The following is a 21,552-nucleotide window of genomic DNA, read 5'->3' as shown; positions in this document are numbered from 1 at the left end:
GAATTCAAAATTCACCCAAATCTAATTACATTAGATTGTACAGGTGTTCCTAATGAAGTGGCCAGTGAGTGTTAAAGGATGTTATTACTTATAATATGTTGTGTGTGTGAAATTTTAAACTGTGATGTAACTACAGACAAAATTGCATAAAACAAACATAACATGATAATCAAGTACAGGTACCTCAGAACTGCACAGATATACTGTATTTGTACACATGAGTTATGAATAGGCCAATAACATTATATTATATGTTATGTTTGACATATTTCAAATTGCTGTTTTGGAGATACATTTGTTTTCACATGTGTAATGCTGTTTTCCTACTGAAAGATGATATAGCAAATATGTCATATATAGACTAGAGTTAAAAAGAAAAGTCATATGGTGTTATGGTCTGGCATTTAAAACAACACTGTCAAAGGCCTGATGGGGGTGATGTAACCCATCAATTTAAAAGCTGTAAATACTCCATCTCCAGGCTGATATTGCTTGATGGTATCACACATTATTTTTGGACTAAACCCTGCATCTTTTTCAATGTAACGTATCATTATCCTTATGCGTGATGTACATTTCACATAAAACCAAGGCAAATATTTATATTGCGGTCCTCCCATCCTATGTCATGGTGGCAACATGTTTATGTATCACTCGATTGATGTGGTTAGGGGCTTGAGGGCAAAAAATAGTTGTAAGCCTCTACTGTATATGCTTCTCATGAGCTTATGCTTTTGACTCAGAATCCCTCCATAAAATGGGGCCTCAAGATAAACTGATAAAGCAGTTGATTTAAGTTGATATAAACAAATGTTTATCGATCGATCACTTTAAATGGTTTAGGGTTATTACATGTCCACACAGTCCTGAAAAAAGGCCTAACATAATGTGTTGTCCCATCTCTATTTAATCATCTTTTATGATTTTGTGTATGTTCTGAAACATCTTAAATACTGAATACTGTCAAATGTATAATTTATATTACATATACATATTTTCTGTACTGTATGTGTATGAGAGAGACATGGAGGGAAGATTATGCTGACTCTTACTGTCACACCTGAATATAGGCTTGTCAGAAATTATTTAATCAATTATATTTTAATTACCCATATTTACATGTGTATCTGCTTAAACCACATTGGACAGTAGTTCAGTTTATCAATCTGGTATTTTCATAATCTAGACATAATTTTCCCAATAACTGCTGGTTGTGTTATTCTTGGGCTATTAGCACCACCATGTGGATATTTCCTGTAGTAAACTAAAACTTATGACTACCAAATTAGCCTGTTAGGTCTAATTTCTGTTTCAAAGAAACACATACATAAAGCTAGTCACATCTGACAAGATGTCCCACATCGCCGACAGGAATGTGACCCAGGACTTTGCCTCCCCCTTAAAAGCTGGTTGTTGTTCCTCATGCAGGCACATGATTGAAACGCATGGTGACAATTTCAAGCCTTTCCAGCTCTCATCTGCACGCTCTGAATCTCACAAGCAGTCAGAAGGAACCACAGCACCTCTTCATCCCTAATGTCCATCCACTCTGCTTCCTTTATTTTTTTCTACTTGAGGTCCTCCAGTGATCTCCAGTGAGAGGACCAGCAGATATGGAAAGGTAAAACCATAATCTATCTAAGACTTTTGACATTTCTTGATTCTCTTTTAAACTTTGGGATGTACGCTTACAGAAAAAGGGTTGCACAGCTCTTGACGCTTCTCCTGCTGGCTCCCCTGGGTGTGGCAAAGACTACAGACCCTCTGACAGATTTGGGTATGTCCCTGCAGCATTTCATTTGTATATTTATACTGTCCAGATGCTTCGTGGTAAGGTATATTCTCTCTTTTAAACAGAAAATATTGCTGGAAAGTTGGTTTTCTATCAGACTGAGGGAAATGCCACCTATGTGAGAGACACAGGAGAACTGGCCTCAGAAGTTCCCACAGAGACACTGTTCGAACTCTTTGATCCCCAAAAGAATTTCAGCACAGCAAAGTTCACCTATACGTGGGACTTGGGGAACGGGTACGCCATTCTTTCATATATTCATTCTTCATAAAGCTTTGAATGCTTTCCTGTATCATTTATACTCCTTCTGATCTTCATGTAATACAGGGAGGTGATCCAGGGGACTGAGCCGGTTGTCCGGTATCATTACTCTAATTCGGGGAACTACACGCTGCGGCTGAAAGTAGCAGTCAATGTGACAAAATACACACCTCCAATCACTGGGGACTACTCCATGGATGTTAAAGTGCTTGGTTTGTAGTGTTACATTACTAAACATAACCAATTAGATAAGAGAAAATCTTTTACATTGTTAATGTACAGTTTACTATTACTCAAAGTTTCATATTCAGCCTTACATCTTGATTTTCTTGAAGTTAGAATGATGAGGTGAGGTAATATCACAGCTTCCAAGTGCAATTTCAGAGAATGCCATTATAATAAGGCATAAAGAGGCAGAACATGCAGTAATTTAGAGAGGATCTTAATTTAATCCAAGAAAATCCTGCAAAAAATAGATTTTTATTGTGAAATGATCTCCCATATCTGCAATAGCTGTTCAATTCAAAATGAACTGGATTTGTATAAAAGTACATGTTGTATTTTTACGATTCTTACAAAAGGAAAGTTGTTTCTAAACTAATCCATGTAAGAAATGAAATGAATGACTGAAACGGAATTGCAGATCCCATCAAACACATCGAGCTGAAGGGGCCTTCAGATTATGAGATGTCACAAAACACCAGTTTGTCTTTTCATGTGGATGGAAGGTGAGCTGCATTTGGTTTATTTACTCTCTCATCATTTCTATTCATTCAGGGAATAGGGGAAAATGTTGCTTTATCAAAAAAAAAAATCTCTGTGTATGTCTCCAGCCCTCCCATGTGGGTGTGCTGGCGTTTCCTGCCCAACTGTGTGCCGGACAAGTCGGGGGCCTGCACACTGACCATGCTGTATGAAAACACCCTGCGGCTGAACCACACTTTCACCTCTCCTGGCGTCCACTGCCTGGACATCAGCGTCCGCAATGACATCAGCAAGTTGCAGACCTCCATCAGCCTCTACGTCAGGAAAAAAAGTGAGTGGGCGCATACACAAATACCTCTAGGCCAACAGGCTGCTTTCCATGACAAATAGATAGAGAGACAGAAACTTAGGTAATGAAACTGGCAGAGAGTGTGCGGCAAAGAGAGAGTAATAATTGTCTCTCGTATGATTTATGGCATATTATTGTTTCTTTGTGAATACCTTGAAACTCCAATTTAAGTAATTTTTCATAAGGTTTCTTTGGAGGTTTAGGACATTCTTTGCCCTTTTAGAACTATGAAAACATCCAAAAACAAATTATATAATCTCAAAAATGCACTGTCATCAAGTTACGCAACAAGGTTCAGTGTAGATTTAGCCAATTTATCCACAACACAGGACCTGATTGTAGTTGTAGAAGTTCTGATTCTTCTTGAACTTATTCAGCTTCATCAGTTCTACTGACTGGTTTGGTAATAACCAGGCATTTTCAGTGATTATTTGCAGGTTTTATTCAGATGAAAACACACAGCTCTTTCATTAATGTTTGATACAACACAGAAAAGTAAACACATCAGATCAAATCAGTAGCACAATGCCTGGACCGCCCTCCTTTGATTGTTTTAAACCGATTAACACCTTGATCCACGTCATTCAACGACTCCCATGTGACATAATGACATTATGCCGTGAACCACTGTGACAGGTTTAGGACTCTCCGTTGGTCAAGAGGCCTTCACCTCTTCATCTAGAGCAGAACACAGTACTTTCATTTTGACTTTTAGATTTGCTACTTTTTAAGAGTTTACATTGTTGTGCTACAAGATGAATGTTTTCTACTGATTCCATACAAAGTCTCATGGCTTCCTTTTTTTAAACTTAAGCTGGTGCTGCTCTTATATGGGATAAGTCTACACACTTGAGGTTGCTTACCTCTGTGCACAACTCTATATTAATCATAATATGAGTTTAATATGATGTATAATACTGTAGTGCAAAAATCCAATGTAAGGCTTTTTTACTTTAGTAGCAGCTTATATCGATGACCTAGACCTATTATATATATATATATATATATATATATATATATATATATATATATATATATATATATATATATATATATATATATATATATATATATAATTAATCATAATCATAATCATAAAATATATATATATATATATATATATATATATATTTATTTATTTATTTTTTACACTTTATTTTTATAATTAATCATAATCATAATCATAAAATCATAACCCTAACCCAATCATAAAATGTAATTAATTTCATATATGCATTCAGCAGTAAGTTGCAGTAAGATGTATCTATGTAAAAATCTGTTGAGCTTTTGAAAATCGTTTTTATTATCTTTTTGTCATCCAGTGAAGTCTTTGTAAATCATTCTTTCTATAATTTGTGCTGGTTATTATTTAGAATTAATTCTCTGGTAAAATGTCCAATTAAATATCAATCAATGAACAACTTTATGGCCATTTGCAATGCTCTCTTTGATTTATAAAGACTGTCAGTGTGTAGACTTTTTTAATTCAACATTCTAATGTATGTTTTCTGTCTCACTATCTGTAGAATGTGTAAGTTTTACACAATCAAAAAGAACTGAGAAAGTAAGAGAAGCTGTGCTGTGTCATGAGATGTTTCAGATAAAACTTAACATGTGCCATTTAACTGGGTTAGTTCCACAGACAGAGAAGGGAACAGTGAAAATGGAGGAATCCAAGCTTATCAGAGGAGACTGATCTGATTGGCCAGCACATGTCCACTGTGCTCAATTGATTCACTGTCGCTGAGATCTAACTGAAGTTATGATCAAACTGAAACTCATAATTACGAGCTTTCAGAGTCAGTTTTCTTACTTGCTCGGAAGCAGCTTTCTCTCTGAGGAAACTCATAAAAGAGAAAACATTTGAGCAATACTTGACCTGTGTAATTGCCCTTTAGGGAGCTTTTTAACTGGCAGCCTCTCACAGTCACATACTAAACAGTGTCTAAAGCCAAACAAAAGACTATAGAAACCGCTTTTACCTGCATGAGCCATAACTCCTACTCAACAAAGTGGTGGAGCAGCAGCTGGACCAGAACATTACAATTCAAATATAATTTCTGCCTTCATGTGTCCCAGACACTAAGATGAGATGCAGACATGATGATTTACACACTTTAATTCACATTACCTTTACTTTTACATGTACTATACTTTAAAGAACTACTACTAATGCATTCAAACACCAAATGACACCAAAAGATTAATTACATTTCCTATCAATTCAGAAGAAATTAATCCATCCAGAAAATTGTCATCCATCTGTTAGTTTCCCTCTCAACATGATTACCCCTTCAACTCAAAACATTAAAGTTTGAAGGCACTACATAGTTTCTTTGTTTCAGTTTGGAAATCACCAAATGAAGAACTGTTCAAATGTTCAATACTGACTTTGATTGTAAAAGCCTCGTACTCACTACAAGTGACACGTTGTTTTCTGTTAATTACAGCTAACTCCCACATGTTCTTCATCCTGTCGTGTGCTGCCATTCTTGTCGCCACCTTCTCTTTCATCACAGTCATCGCCTGCCGCCCTCGTAATCAAAGCAGATCACAGGTATTGAACGTGTTGCAAAATCTTAGAGTGACAACTTACGATATGAATAACCTCTCCTTGCAAATGTCAAATATTCTTTCAATATTCATTACCTTGGATTTAAGGGGTTAAGATGTGGTGAGTATTTAAGTCCAACTGTGTTCAGTGCAGGCTTCTGTACTGTATGTGTGCTATTTTTCTCATGATATCAAGTGGGAAAAGTTGTATGTCAAAAAATGATATTGACAATGATGCACATTAATGTGATATCCTATTGCTAAGTGTTAAATGATTAGTTTTGCCACATGTTTGTTTTTAGCTCTAATCCTATCCCTCAGTGCATCACGAGTATCAGTGATTATCCTTTGATGCAGATTATGACCACAAGGAGGCTGTCTGTGCCTAGAATTAAAGTACACGTTGAGCAACAGCGTGTCTATGTGTGTGTGAGATTTAAACATACTGTATTATCCTTTTTTATGGTTTGTGGCTATGTCTGTCTTTTCTAAAAGCAGTTTTGATCCGTATAGACATTTCATAACGGACTGACTTATCGTCTCAATATGTCATTTTGCAGATTGCAGATTCCGGCAATGCTATATTTCTGAAGAACCAAGACTCTGATGGTCAAAGCAGTATTTTGTTTAACTTCTCCAATGTGGACAGAGAAGAGAAAGAGCCGCTCCTCTTTCAGTATGGGACCCAATACTCCTCTTAACCATCACATTATTTGTGTTTGGTAGAAGAACATGTACAATTATGTACAGAGGTACAACTTACAGAAGTAATAGCAATACTCATTTTCCATGTTGTAGATGTATATAGCTAAATCAGATCATTGCACAACAAATAGCTTGATAAGGGATTTTAATAAATCCCATTTGCAGTGTATAAACAGTGCCTGTATATGTATGTACATGTGTTTAGTCTTACTATGCTCAAACCTTTTTATATGAATGGGTTAGTTATGTATATTCAGTGAGCTAGCAGGTCAAGTACCTTCTGTATTTTCCATAATTGAGGTGATAGTGATAAATTATTGAGTCAAGACGCTTAGGCTGACATTCAAATGAACTCATAATAAATTAATAGCTCAAGTGAAGGTCATGTTTAAACAATTACTGTTTAAGAAAACAGATCAGACACACTCACTTATTTATGATCCCCCCCCCCCCCCCCCCCCCCCCACACACATTCATATACATGTGCTTTGCTTTTGTTTTCCAGAAAAAGAATAAAACATATGTTCCCTTTGTAAAAGTTGTGCTTGCAGTGCTAATGTAATAACTAAGGTCTGTTTTGATTGTTGGTAAGAGGAAGCAAAATTGCACAATTGAGTTTTTGTGCATTTAAAGAAAGTTCAACATACATGTGCAGCAGTGGGGACATAACACAGAAAACACTGCCACTATCGCTTTTATACGCTATTCATTAAACTACAGAGAGTAACATGGGGTATGAAATGTTAAGAGGGAGGACTGGCTGTGTACTAGAGAAAGCTGTTGATTTCAAGCCTGTTGGACACACAACACAGTAGTTAAGATAAGACGAGAGAATAAACTGGATCATCTGCAGGAGGAGGAGATTTGATCATAACAGTGTAGGTTTTAATCAAATTCTCCCATCTAAAGTTTTAATCAATTATGAATTGTATAAAACTGCATGACTCTGTGGTTCATTTTTGTGGCCTAGATATGTTGAAGGGGGCGGACCTGTTCACCCTCATTTTTGTTATCAGCATATTTAACAAGATTAAAGCGAGGTTAGTGGCTCTGTGAGACAGTAGACACTGTGGTGCTGTGGGGTGAATGCTAAAGTGTGCTAGCACGCTCACAATGACAACGCTAACATGTTGACGCAAAGCTAGGTATTATGTTTACCATGGTCACCATTTTAGTTGAAGTTCCTCTTGCTAGTTAAAGTGGGATAGAATTTAACAACAGGGAAGCATGGCGCCCCCTTCTGTACTGGTGTAGCAGTAAAATTACCATATATGGTAAGGGTTGGATATCTGACTCCACCCACCCGAAGCCTTGGTGTGGGGTCACATAATCAGGAAACTCATAACACATAAAGTCAACTCTTGACCTGATGGTAGTGCAAGTGAAGTGATTTGTCATATGAACCATGAATGTCTGTGCACAGTTTTGTCCCAGTCCAACTTGTAGATATTGATAAGTTTCTCTGGACAAGTGAAAATTTTGACCCATGGCTCTACAGGAAAAGTCAGATCATTGAGGTCATTAGGATTAATCATCTGGGCCTATGGGATGGCAAATGATTAATCCCTGTACGGAACAATACCCTTGATTCTTTACCAGCTGTGCTGGCGTCAGTCAGATTATTTTTATGCCTTTTATTACCTTGATGGTGTTTAATGACAGCTTGTCCTCTGTTAGAGATGTCACAACATTATGAATTGTCAGTCTCCTGATGAATGGCAGCTGTCCGAGATGCTGCGTGGATCTGCAGGTGGGAAGATAAATACCTTGCCTCGATTGTTTCAATGACCTTGAGCTGTGCAGTGTTTAAAGTCTTTATCGATCCACTGTTGGTAGAGGCTTAAACGTCTCAAGAACCTGTCTATATAGTTTATCATTTGGTATTCGTGGGCAGGTGCTGAAATCAAAACCAGACACTCAACTGAGACAAATACAAGACATGTTGGAGAACATTTACTTGGTCAAGTAGATCGATTTTCTAGGTTCCTTATTGGGTTGAAATGGTCAGAAAAGGCTTAAATAACCTTCTTATATAAGAAGCATGTCTTTTCAAATCAACCAATATTCAAACTTGTTAGTAAATAGGTGCCTTTTCATGCATCATACATCTTCTTAAAGGTCTTTTTTTTCATCCCCACTTGTTCCCAAAGGAAATGTCTAAATGCTCCTGTGTTCCAGTCACTAATCACAAACATTGTCTGCCTGTTGTTTGGTGTTAGGAGGGTGGTTTATAAGAGCTGTGGTTCAGTGATTAGGCAATTATTGAGAAAAAAACAACACACACACACACACACACACACACACACACACACACACACACACACACACACACACACACACACACACACACACACACACACGGCCACCTTTGGGGACATTACATAGACTTCATTCACATTCATTTTCCTAACCCTATCCACTGCCCCAAAAATCATCTTTTTCCCAATTGAGGACACAACTCTTTTCCCCATTTACACAAGGCATCCCGAATCAACTGGTCCTAAGTCTGAAACTAGATTTTATCATTTTCAACCTTGTTATTTCTATTTTTATTAAATTTGTGTTTGTCACCATGATTTGTTTTACAGTTTGGAGGTGTGTACAGGGTTATGTCTTCTTTGTATTGCTTCTATCATTTAAATAAATCCTTACTTTTCAATTTTGGTCCTGTGCAAATAACCCAACTATTCACCAACCAATTTTTTTCTCAATTCTTTTATCCAGCTTGTAAAATCTGACACAAAACACAGGCTGATAAGTACAAACAGACGTAGACTGGCCTTGGACATCTTCTTTTCCACTTCCATGACTGTTATTGATTAAATTTAGCTCTGAGCAGCTGAATGGAGACTTTTAGATTATTGCTTCTTTTCTTTCGGCCCAGATAATAAGTTGTGACATATAGAACATCATCTGAAATGAGGAGAACAAAGAACTTTATTATACTATGACATTTAAACTGTGTTGATTCGGTCCTCAGACGAGACCACCTGAAAAACAGTTTGTGTGGATTGATATCGTACAGATTAATCAGACAACTTCACTGAAGAGGCTGCAACAACAAAACCCTATTCCTGTCTCCAGAGACCCATATTGTATAATGTTTTTTTATATAACAGACCAGTGTCAACATCATTTTACATATTATTTCAGATATCAAAGAGGTGCATTTAACATCATATAAAACTGTCTGAAAAATCTACTTTACTCTTGTTATTTATTTGATTGTTTGACAGTTACATTTAAAGACAAAATATAACCCAATGTTTTTACTTTATTGAACAGGTAAAGAGGCTCATTTTGCTTTTAAAGAGCTGATAACCATGAAGGATTTATTTAATATGGATTTAAATGACGCTTAGAAATGTTTTACATATAACCATATCCAGTAATATCAGCATATTGGTATTAAAAAACATGTCATTTTAGCTTTACTCGAGATGTTTCCCAAGCAGTGAGTGGTTGGAAGGAATTGCTTTGTCTGAGGGAATGTGTCTGTGATGTCACCACTGACCTTTCAACTTTTCTCATCTGTTAAGCGACGTTAATGCCACCCAGAACACCTGTTGCTGACTTGACCCAAGCCATCGGAGGTGAAAAATCCCGCTCAGCCCGTGTTATTAACTACTCATGTCACTACTGTGTCGCCTCACCAGCTTGACAGTTAACGCTAATAAGAGATTTTACACTGGTGTCAATCTGCCATATGTTCAACAAAAAGCTACCACAGATTAACTGAACGTCTTAGATGAATCTGATTTATTGTAGATGACATTTGAATACCAATAAAGTCAAAAACACAAGTGGTGTGTAAATTTGCTGATCAACACGTAACTTAGAGAGGTGAAAATGACAAATTAACTACAAACATTTGTCAATTAATTACAGCAGTAGTTATTTATTTCCACAGTTTGCAAAGCAAATCATTTTTCAACACTTAGAAAACATTTAATGGCACTTTTGTCTTCATTTGAAGGCCACAAGACAGGGTGGACGTTGCCTGATAAATATTCTATCAACAGTTAAATTAACTGTGTGAAGATCACATAAAAAGCTACATAACAAGTTTCCTGGACACACACTGAAATAGTACACTTAAAAATGATTATTAGTGTACAACAAGTACATTCAAAATAGATGCTCAGAGAGTTTTGATCGGTGAGCTGCTCTGTTACATTTCTCTGCTGATGCTTGGTTCAACAATCACACTGTAACAACATTACGAATCACGAGGAAAAATATTTCACAACATTGCAGCTATGAACACGTTTTCAACATGATTCTTCATTTAAAGAGGTTTTGTTCAAATTGAAAAGGCAACAAAAAAAGCACTGTGATAGACTGATCACTGGTATCAGGTCTGCATGCTAAGAATAAAAGGTGAAGCTTTTGTTAACGAACTCTAAATGGACATTCTTACTTCTACCCAAAAATCCTGTTTTTATGCAGTTATGCACAAGCTCCAACTACCAGCCAGCTCAAAGATAGGAGGTTAGATTGCTGTTGGCTTTAAGCCAATTCCCTAATTAAGGAATAGACATAACATTAGCCAGACCTTTAATCTTTCCTCTTACTTACTCCCACACAGCACGCAAAGACCGGCTCACATGTCGACGCCAAACTGTCAGCTAGTCTGGACCTCAACGCATTTGTAGTAGTAGCGGAGCACTGTGCCGGTGCGTCTGTGCCGGAATACAGTGGATTATCATTACTTCAAAGCTTTAGAGTGTGGAAGGAGGGGCATGGGTAGACTGTGTGGGAATAAGGTTGGTCTTATGTCATAGCAATAATACCTGAGGGCACCTTTTCAACATGGTGGGTGTACTGAAGGAGTGAAGCATCTTAATCATGGTAGAGAAAGACATGTTAGCTCTCTGATTGCTGCTAGAAATAAAATGCCAACCAGTCAATGATGGCGTTGATGTGTAAGATTCCACATCACAATTTGCACTTAAGTGTATTTTCACATTCAATGCTACACATCTGATTGTCAAAATGTTTACAACTATCATGTGCATGTGCCATACTTTGCCAACACATTTTCCATAAACTGCTTTAGGCTACAGTAAAGAGCAGACAATAAAAAAACCCAAAAACAAGCTGAACAGATGGAAACAAGAGCTCATTAAATGAGAGGCAGATACACAGTTTTCAAGCATTGGGCAGCCGCTCCTGACACACCTCCAGAGGCTTTTTGAAAGCCCCCCTACCGAAGACCTCCACATTGCTCACTAGCCACGAGACCACATTACCAGGCATGTAGGATGTACAGTTGGCCATAGACTGGATCTCAACCGGCTTCAGAATGCGGTCCCATATGTTTACCTGACTAAGCTCGCCCACGAAAGCCTGTCCAGCGTCAAAGCGGCCGCCCACGACATCCTGTAAGGACCATAAACAGTAGTATGTAAATTTAAACAGCATCAACAAAAACAACACTATCAAAGGTATTGATATTTCCTCAGGTGGAGGAGGCAGTCTGTGGGACTATGGATGGACTGGTCATTAAACCTTTGGGTTTAATGTGTGTTATTGCTTTGTTTTGACTTAAAACCTAAAATGGTGCTATAACCTTTCTCTTAATGTATTTACATATCTCATATGCAAGAGAAAGTATCATGATGACACTTCTGGAAATTATATCTCATTACTTCATTTTGCCCTTTTCAAAATTGCATTTAGTCGTCTAAAAGTGTCACTATGTGCGACACCTATTTAAAGGATAGTTTCACATTTTTCAAGTCTGTCTTAAAACAAAGGTCAGGTGTCTGAAACAGGTTTTGCTCACTGTAATCATTTCTGCTGTTCATACTGGCTGTTAGAAAATTCCCTCCAAATACCGTTATGAGTAAGATATGGGGGACACAATCCACGGTCCTCGTTCTGAGCAGAAATGTAATTAAAAGTTTATCTAAAGATAATATGAGTGTCCAGTTGTCTGAATTACTTAAAAGAAGTGGAAATCTTCTACAGTTACAGTCCTTTTAGAGAAAAAATCCCTCTTTTTGTCTTGAAGGACAGTATTTTCCTGTTCAACTGCAGTGGAAGGATTGTAGCAAAAAGAGGGAACTTGGTGTGTGGTGTGGATGCACTGTGTATTATACAGTTGGTCTTTCAAGTATACGTGCTAGTTACACCTGAACAACTTTGTAAGCCTTCCAGTTTAGCTCTTCAACTGTACTACAGGATAATCATTTTTAGGTGCTAGCTGCTCTGTGAGGCACAGTGATGCTTTGAGCTAAATCCTAATGTCAACAAGCTAACATGCTTATGTTTAGCAGGTGTGATGTTTCTTAACCATTTTAGTCTTGCACTGTAGCATTCTTACATTTTCTAATTAGCAAAGTTGCTATGTAAATGTATGAGTAACCATCTTAGTCCATCTTAGTCTTGCACTGTAGCTTAAATAGTAGGGGTTTGGAGGTTTCTCTCTTTCACTTCCATTATGACATAAGTTCATACAAAGTTTGAAAGAATATTTTGAAGAGTATGGATGCTATTTGTAAATTGAGGCCTGAAAGTATTAAAGAGTATAATTGGTTGAAAAAGTTTGAAATGTGGTTTCACAGATATTCCATCTGTTAGGATCATAAATGTGTGATCCAATCCATTCAGTAAATGTTGGGATATTTCACAGGATATGTGAAAACTTTGCCAAAATTAAAGGATCACCTAAATCTGTAGGTTTAATCTTCAAGGCACCATGAATGTCTGTACAACATTTTACGGCAATTTATCCAATGGTTATGGCAATATTTCCGCCTGGACCACTGTGGTGAGCTGACTGACAACAGACTGACTTTGCCATCTCTGAGGCATACTGCCAGAACAAATGTTATCATTCAGTAGATAAAAACCCAAAGTTCCTTTTAATAACAGTCTCAAACACTGTTGATTTGTTGGTGCATCTCATCCCTCAATTCTGGCATTTTAATAATGCACTGATTGGTCCAATGGGAGACCTGAGCGTCTGTGTGCTGTGACAGATTAACTGTTGTCTTGTTAATTGTTTTGTTTAGATAACCTTCCTCCATTTTATTACTTGCTGCTTTAGACCTAGTTGATTTTCTTGTTTTGCACAGGTGCTCTATAAATAATGGTTCTTATTAGTGGAATCACTTGACATTGCGCTGTGAAGTGGTTGGCTTGTGATAAATTCAACATGCTGTATGAAACAGTTGATGACATGTTTTGTATATTCTGTGTAAAAAAAAAAAAACTAAAGAAAAAAGGAAGAAAGAAACATTGGTGATGTAATTCCAGGTAAGTGTCTGTTGTCTCTGATCTTGACGAAAGAGGCAGGGCAATAACTAAATCAACAGATACAGACATCTGCCAAATACAATCATTAATTTCCTCTGACATTTTGGGACTTGCTACACATCCTGACCTGCTCCTGCCCCAGGATGATGACTCCCCCAGGTTTGATGGGATGCCAGGCCGCCAGGTTGTCACCAGTTCCCCTCTTCTCCCCATCTTGGTAAGCATCCCACTGACCGTCCCGAGTGGTCCAGGATATGCAGATGTGGTGCCACCTTCCATCCCGTACCTCCAAGGGCAACTGGGCAACCTGAAGTTAAAATACACTGTACTTAGTTGTGGCTTCAAACTTTAATTTTGCCTTTTTCATTTTGCGAGTGAGACACAAATAACCTTGTCGTTGATGAGCAGCTCGATTGGGTTATTGCCCCATTCTATCAGCACTATCTCATTCGCTTGCCCCGGCACGCCATAAGAGAAGGGAGTCCCTATGCCAGGAGTGGCGCTGGACTTGATCCACATGCAGAGTGTGAACGCATACATCTCTGGAAGGCTCTTGGTGATGCGGCCATACAGATAGTTGGTACGCTGGGGGAGGGACAGCTTAAACTGCTCAGGGGACTTCAAGTCTCCTCCTCCTGTAATGAGAAGGGCAGAGAAAGAAGAGGTACAGAAAGGTGAGAGGTGTCTCAAGAGGTTGTGTCTTTTCTTAAACTTGTTAATTGCTGCTGGGAAATGAAAGTGAGGAAACAGCAGTATCACCTCCATTTTAAGACAGTCGAGTTCTAAAAAAGCTGCAACATATCACAAGCAGATGCTCTTTCATGTAAAAATGTGCATGTGTGCCATCCTTATTCCGCCTTCTGTTATTCATCAAGTCCTCTCAACTCCTTTATTTCTCTGAGTGGCTTCCTCAGCTTCCACTCCATTAGTGTAGTACGTGTACATTAGGTTTCATCCTTTATGTGCTTTCTCCATCTGTGCGGCCCCATGTACCATTTTATATTCTCTTCACTCTCTTGTCTAACAGGCTGTATGTGCCTTACTTAGTGCTACATGACTTACTTCAAGTCAGCTACCTAATCATCTCAGAACAATATTTCATCTTGACTTCATCTGATTGAATAAATCTGGCCGTGTCGCAGCTGTTGGATGAACAGACACTCAGTCCCAGTGTTTTCCCGTACCTTTCTCCAGCTCACTGATCCTATCCACCAGGGCGTTCAACGTGCTCTCTGTCTTCAGCCTGTACGCGGCTGTGGCATTGGACAACATACTCTTCTCCTCCTCCAGGTTGCTGACTTTCTTCAGGAGCTGTTTCTCCAGTTCCCCAAGGCGACGTTGGAGCAGGTCACGCAGGTCACTGGGGAACGAGGCGCCAGATACATTGGCCCTCATCTGCTGTTGCTAAGGAAGTATGGACATGGGCCACATGAGCAGGAAGCACACACAAATTATCAGGGACAGTGGCACAACAAGTCACTCAGTCTGACAGGCTTACAATTTACAGTTTCAGCATTTATTATGGGAGAAGTTGTAAAAAGCACACTACATTTTTGATCTACTGTGTGATATATCTGGTCAATTTTATAATCCTGTGAATATTTTATAAGATTCATTTAGGCAATTGCGTGGCAATAAACAGCAGCATGCCTGAGAGGCACAAAATGGAGAATAAGAATTACTACCAATACATATTGTCAGTCACTTCAGGACTGTCAGGATAGTGTAATTGAAGCGTTTTAAGGCACAGTAGTTGATCAGACAACTCATCTTTATTTATTAAAAAATTAAAACATATAAATAAACAAATAAAAAATGTGAATAATAATAAAAACGTCACATAATCCCACACAAACCCTGTGAATTGGAAGCTGAAGCTGGCCAATTACACAATTAATCTCTTTCCCACCTTCTGTATGATAGGCTGTTTAATTCTAAGAAGTGAGATGTACTGTACTGCTCAGTTGTAAATCGACACTGTATCGTAATCCTGTAAATCCTTATTGAGAATCAATCTGTATTTTTACGCGTGGCTTTGGCACATGGTTATAGGACTTTGAGCGATTTGAATCTGCCTTACCTCCAGGTTCTCCAACCGGTCCTTGAGCCCCTGCATTGTTTTTCCAAGATTATCAATGGAGTCGTTTGGATCTCTGGGAACATCTCCCATTGTGTTTTGCTTTTCTTTCCCCCATGAACCCCCCTTTTCGTACTTCCTATCGTCGGTGGCTGAGGCGCAGAGGGACAGTTTGGTGGTCAGCTCGTTGATGGTACCTAACTGTTTGGACATCGTTTCTTTTTGCTGTAGAATTGTCTCCCGTAGCTGCATGACAGTGTTTCTGAGCTCTTCTTCTTGGCTCCCTGCGTTTAGTTCAGGTAACAATGTCACTGGGCAGCTGGTGTCCCCGCTGAGGGGTATTGCCCGGCAGATGTACCGCTTCCCATCGTCCACCTGGCCGCTCGCCTGTTGATTGCAGCCCAGCGCACAAAAACATATCAATCCGTACAAGAGTGAAAACATAACTACGATGTTTACCGGTAAGGAGGGTGAAACGTGAAAAGCAAAACACAAAAGCTTTAACTCTCTCTAATGGAATCCAATCTCAAGTTCAGTGCGTAAAAGCACACCCTCTCCGTGGTGGTTTACCCACAAAACATCACGAATAACTCCTTTCTACAAAGAGCGCCATGTCAAGCAAACAATATAATGGAAAGTCTGAGCTGGAAATCCCATCAAGGGTGAGTCAGTCACTGTAAGCCCGGTTAATGTGGCTTGGTTACCGGGACTATTCCTGGCGCAAGCAGAGCGCACAGTGTGGGACTGATCGGACAGCTCCACTTAGGAAAGAGGATTATTAAAAAAGGTGTCTCTAGAAGCGCCTGGATTGGTTGTAGTAAGTTGACGTCACCAGTCAGCTGCGTCAAACATTTATTTATCTATTTGGGGAGTTAATTAAGCAATGGCAGACAATTATAAAGGGGTCCATAAAATCAAATTGTGGTGTATCTTGGTATAATTTCACATTAATTCTCATGCTTACTGTGATGTTTTTTTCTATTTTAGTAATTTAGAAATTAGACATTTTATAAATTTAGTAACTTAAATCCTATGCCTTAAATGAGTGAGGCATGTGAATGTTTGACTGTGAACAGTGTCTGGATCATAAATTGACACTGAATACAACAGGACCAAATCATTTGATAAGTGATGAGGTTCACTAAGGTCAGATATGCAATCAAGTTTTAGGCCTATACTTATCTATACGTGTATAAATACATTTTTAAAAGTTACTTAAAATATAAGCATTCAGGCCATTTTTCCTAGCTGAAGGAAACATGACACATCATTTTCAATGCAGGGGAGTCTCAATAAACCAAGCGGTGAAGAAACAGGATGTTGTGGTAAACAATTAGCAACAGCTGCCTGCCTGGCTGTGAAAGGTCAATAATGCCCGGTGTGCGGGCTGGAAGACATACCACTGTGCTTTGAACATGTTATCCAACAGTGCTCCAAATCACAGAGTAAATTAGATATTTCTATGACAAAGTAAAAACAAATTCACAAAGTACACATTGTTCCAATTTTTGCTTTAAAGGGAACCTATTGTGTTTTTCCTTACAAGCTGTTACAGTGTGGGATTACAATAGTCTAGTAGTGTACTTTTTATAAATGCATGGATTAGTTTGTCAGAGTCTGATTGCAATAGAAAGCCATTTCTGTTTTGTCTCTGTTCAGTTGTAAGACGTTCTTTGACATTCATATTATCAATACACTGAGTCAATGAATTTATGGGATCTAGATCATCAGGAGACAGGGGTATATACAGTTGTGAATCACCTGCATAATTATTGTAGTTTCTGTTTAACATGTACGAGTGTTTGAGCTGTCACCTCACAGCAAGAGGGTTCTGGGTTTTAACCCCCTGGCCAGCTGGGGACCTTCTGGAGTTTTTTATGTTCTCCCTGTGCCTGTGTGGCTTCCTCCCACATGCAACTTAGCCCTGTGATGGACTGGCAACCTATCCAGGGTGTACCCCGCCTCTCACCTAATGACAGCTGGGATTGGCCCCCACGACCCTAGAGGATAAGAGATTTGTGTGAGCATATAGAGATATGGAATGGAACCTTGGGATACTCCACACACAATACTCGCTTGGTCTCCAATTGAAACAAAGAAATACCTGTCCTATAAGTAGGTTATGAACCAGTTTAAAACTAGGATAGGCCGAACCATTTTTCTAACCTCAATTGTAAAATATCATGGTCAACAGTGTCATTCACAACTTTGATAATTGCTGTTTCTGTGCTATGTTGAGATCAAAAACCTTATTGATGTGTGTCTACAAGAAGAACATTAATTTTGAAAGGCAAAGTTAAGTTTAAAAATATGAGACTTTTGAAACAGTGGCAGATTTCCTTAATGCATGGTGTCCGAATGTATGGTTTCACATCTGGAGAAGAACAAAATTCAGTTTTTGCCTGTACAACATTTATTGTGATCATAAGTTTCTATTTATACAGTAACAGCACATGAAAAAATGTGTAAGAAAAGGAAAGGAAGAAAGAAAGACAAGTAAGTAAGAAAAGAAGAAAGAAAGTAAAAATGAAACTTACAGAGGTGGGATCTGGCTGTTGTGACTGACCATCAACACCTCCAGCTCCCTTTACACAGTATTTGGTAGCTTTGCGAATCCTGTGCAAACCAATTACCATCATTGGTGACAGGCTGTGCTTCCCTCCGTTAAACAGAATATTTTACTCTGACATCACACCTACTTTCTGGTTACCGTGCAGGTGACAATGACAAAAGTTACCTGATAGTCCAACTAAACTCCAGCTGCTCAAACAGCTCCTGTGTGGAAATGGCAAAATCAATTTAATTAGACTGGGAACAACATGCTCATTATAAAATGAAAATGTTCAATAACAACCAGGTCTTTTACAAAACTGTTCATCTGCCTGATTCATAGAGAACATCTCCTGTCATCATGCAGGCCTCAGCGGCGCATGCGGACAAAAAGAGTGCATGTGCAAGTGAGCTTTCGACACATGAATAGATTTTCAGGGTATTGTTGATGATTCAGACTCAGTCTCAAGGAAAGTGCACTTCTTTCTATATGAGAAATAATGCAGGGGACATCAGCATCCACGGCGGTGCACTGGCAAAACACAGATCTAATGGACAGATGAGTGGTTTTGGAAAGCTGGAGAACCATTGTGTCATCTGCTCCCCCCCCCCGCCCCTCTCTCAGCCCCTGTCAGAGAGAGAAAAAAAAGAAGAACCCACTAATGAAACAAGCAGGACAACGCAATAAGCCAGAGACAAACATCTTTTAACAGATAGTTATTACTCAGGGAACAGAGAGCGCCAAAGAGAATGAGAATGTCATATTACACGTCAAATTATTTCTTACATTATGTGTGACATTTAGTGAAAAGAATATCTCATTCTGCTGTCTTTTTCCAGTGGGTTTACTCTGTGGAAGGAGGAGGCTGTGGAGGAGAGAATTATGAATTAAAACCCATTAGCTAAGCATGTGGGCAGGAGACAGGCTTGATAGATTGGGCAAGATAAATAATGAGCATCTTTCAATGAGACTTCATTACTTACAAAGCCATTGAAACAAGCAGAATCTCCAGCTTTGCGGCCAGATACACACATGCACGTCCATTTCTGAGTCACAGAAAAAGAATGACCGTAACAGCTGACATGACAGCAACTGGTGACAATGAAGATGAAAATGACCTAAAAGGTGATATGCTCTGATTCAAAATGGATTTGCTTATTTCACCGGACAGGAAAGGATACAGGCCAGAGGATTCATGAAAAATAAAAGGGCCAGCGTTAAATATACATTTCTGGCACCTATGTTCTCAAGTTGGATGATCTCTCACATTAGTAAACAAGAACAGACAAATTAAAGACATAAAAATAAGCAAAGACAGATATTAAATGTATTCTCAAGAATGGATCATCTGGCTAATATCCACATAATCATCTAATTATGGTGTAGTGTCCTGAGTAGTATTATTACTACTAAAAATACTCCTACTTATAAACATCAACAAAAAACCCACAGCACCTCTACTAAATGATGCACATTTAACCTCTAGCACTGTCCCAGTCTTATGAACGTCTCAGTTATTAAAAATAATCTCTGAAGATCAAGATATGAGAGCAATTTCCTATGTTCCCTCCCCAAAACACAGGTGTTTATACTACGCATCAGATAAGAAAAACGATGTGGAAGTGTAACGTTTGCAATACTTCGTGCCAACTTCATTAGCCGTGTTGTTTGAAGGGGTCGCACGGCCTGTGCTGGACTCATTTCAAGGGGGTAAATTACATTCTCTGGTGTTTTATTATTCATAAAGGGTTGACATTAGGTTGGTTTCACTTATAACATTTACAATGTCAGAATGTGAAGAGTTCACAGACCTGCTGTCTGCTACAGTGGGCTGCCATCTTGTGGTAAAAAAGAAATCACACTGATATGACAACCTGTTGGGTTGTTGGTGTAAAATAAACCTGTACTTGGTGTTTATTCTCCTCCAGCATAACTAATTTTTATTAATGAATAACTATTATCTGTAACTGCAGAGTTATTGGCTTATTAGAAAATGACAATGTCATGATCCAGTATTAATAATTATTAACATTTGTAGCTGCAATTTGTTTTTAGACCCAAAAGCCTTTATCAATGAAGAGGAGAAACAACAGCAAACAGGATTTTTCACAACCTGGTAACCCCACATTTGTTCTGCTAATGGCCTTTGAACCTGTAGTACATTTAATTTATTTAAATTCATCATTAATTAGAACGTATACCCTCAAACCCTGTATAACACTTATTAGACAGCCGTACCAAATGTTAATAAAACAACTTCAGGCCAAACCTCTGGAGTTGTCATGGCAACTTTAAAGCCCCCCATTCAGTTGTATGTGTTAACTTCACTTTAGAGAATGATGTATGTGCTGCGTTTGACACAAGGCTGTTTTCTCATTCACCTGTGAGGGGAACATTTTTCTGTGTTCACCTGAGTTTAATGCATCCACATGCAAGCATAATATGTAAAATCAAATGTGGAAACTTGAAGCCTGTGCACATACTGTACACTGAAAATTGACATAAACAGTAAAGTAGCTGGGAATAAAAAGTAAATTTCTCATTGAGGGAGAAGTAGATTCATTTTAAAGATTTTGTGGGAAAGACATCAGACACAAATTATTAGTGTATTTTATGGCTTAAAACACGACTTAAATCCCTTGATAACGTTTTTTTTTATAGTCTAGCAAACATATTTGTATTATCTACAGAACTTTACTCACTATATTTTACATAAAGTATAAAAGTGATGCCCGGCAGCCGCCGCAGCGACCATGCGCAGTTACCTGCAAAGTTACCTCCTTTGCTGACAGTCCCAGCAAGGTAGAAGACCATCGAAAACGATGGTCTTACATCCACTGGTTTTTACACGATGTCCTTCCGCTGGCACTAGAATAAACGCTTTAACTATTAAATCCGTTTATTTTCACAGACTTGGACATCGATTGTATAGATTCTTTGCATTAAACCTAACACAAACAAACACAATTATACTGTATATTTATATTTAAACGGGAAAGTATGGTACGCAACACGCGGAGGGATATCACGCATCTGAGCAGTAGCGCGGCAGCTACAGAGCGGTAGTTTCCTGTCTGCGGCGCTGGGTAAGTGCAATGGTTTGCTTATTTTCATCATTTTGGCGACATATTAGGCACTTTTCACAGCCTCGTGTGTGCATGTGGTGTTTGAACGGGTTTTAGAGACAAAAAGAGCTCTCTGCCTTTCGTCTGTGTTTATTTTCTCTCATATAGTTTAAAGGCAGGGGTGCATGAGCGCTTTCTTTCTTTTAGGAAAGCTAAGTTAGCTTCTTAGCT

At 38.5% G+C, this 21,552-nt stretch overlaps 2 protein-coding genes across 2 annotated transcripts; one reads left to right on the top strand and one right to left on the bottom strand.

Moving 5' to 3' along the window:
* Positions 1 to 1,351: 1,351 nt before the first annotated feature.
* On the top strand, positions 1,352 to 6,741 carry tmem130 (transmembrane protein 130). The gene is made up of 8 exons (XM_062443192.1): positions 1,352 to 1,503; positions 1,695 to 1,777; positions 1,858 to 2,029; positions 2,120 to 2,265; positions 2,697 to 2,781; positions 2,887 to 3,089; positions 5,558 to 5,664; positions 6,221 to 6,741. Exons 1-8 carry the CDS (start codon positions 1,352 to 1,354, stop codon positions 6,359 to 6,361), a joined length of 1,089 nt encoding a protein of 362 aa, XP_062299176.1. The 3' UTR covers positions 6,362 to 6,741.
* A 4,775-nt stretch (positions 6,742 to 11,516) lies between these two features.
* Positions 11,517 to 16,149, bottom strand: nptx2b (neuronal pentraxin IIb). The gene is made up of 5 exons (XM_062442873.1): positions 15,709 to 16,149; positions 14,813 to 15,032; positions 14,019 to 14,263; positions 13,756 to 13,935; positions 11,517 to 11,747 (listed from the first exon to the last, which is right to left on the bottom strand). The coding sequence occupies exons 1-5, from the start codon at positions 16,147 to 16,149 to the stop codon at positions 11,517 to 11,519; spliced, it is 1,317 nt and encodes a 438-aa protein (XP_062298857.1).
* Positions 16,150 to 21,552: the final 5,403 nt, after the last annotated feature.

Source organism: Scomber scombrus, chromosome 21 (genome assembly GCF_963691925.1).
Source record: "Scomber scombrus chromosome 21, fScoSco1.1, whole genome shotgun sequence".
NCBI classification, from domain to species: Eukaryota; Metazoa; Chordata; class Actinopteri; order Scombriformes; family Scombridae; genus Scomber; species Scomber scombrus.
This window is presented reverse-complemented; position numbering and strand designations above follow the sequence as displayed.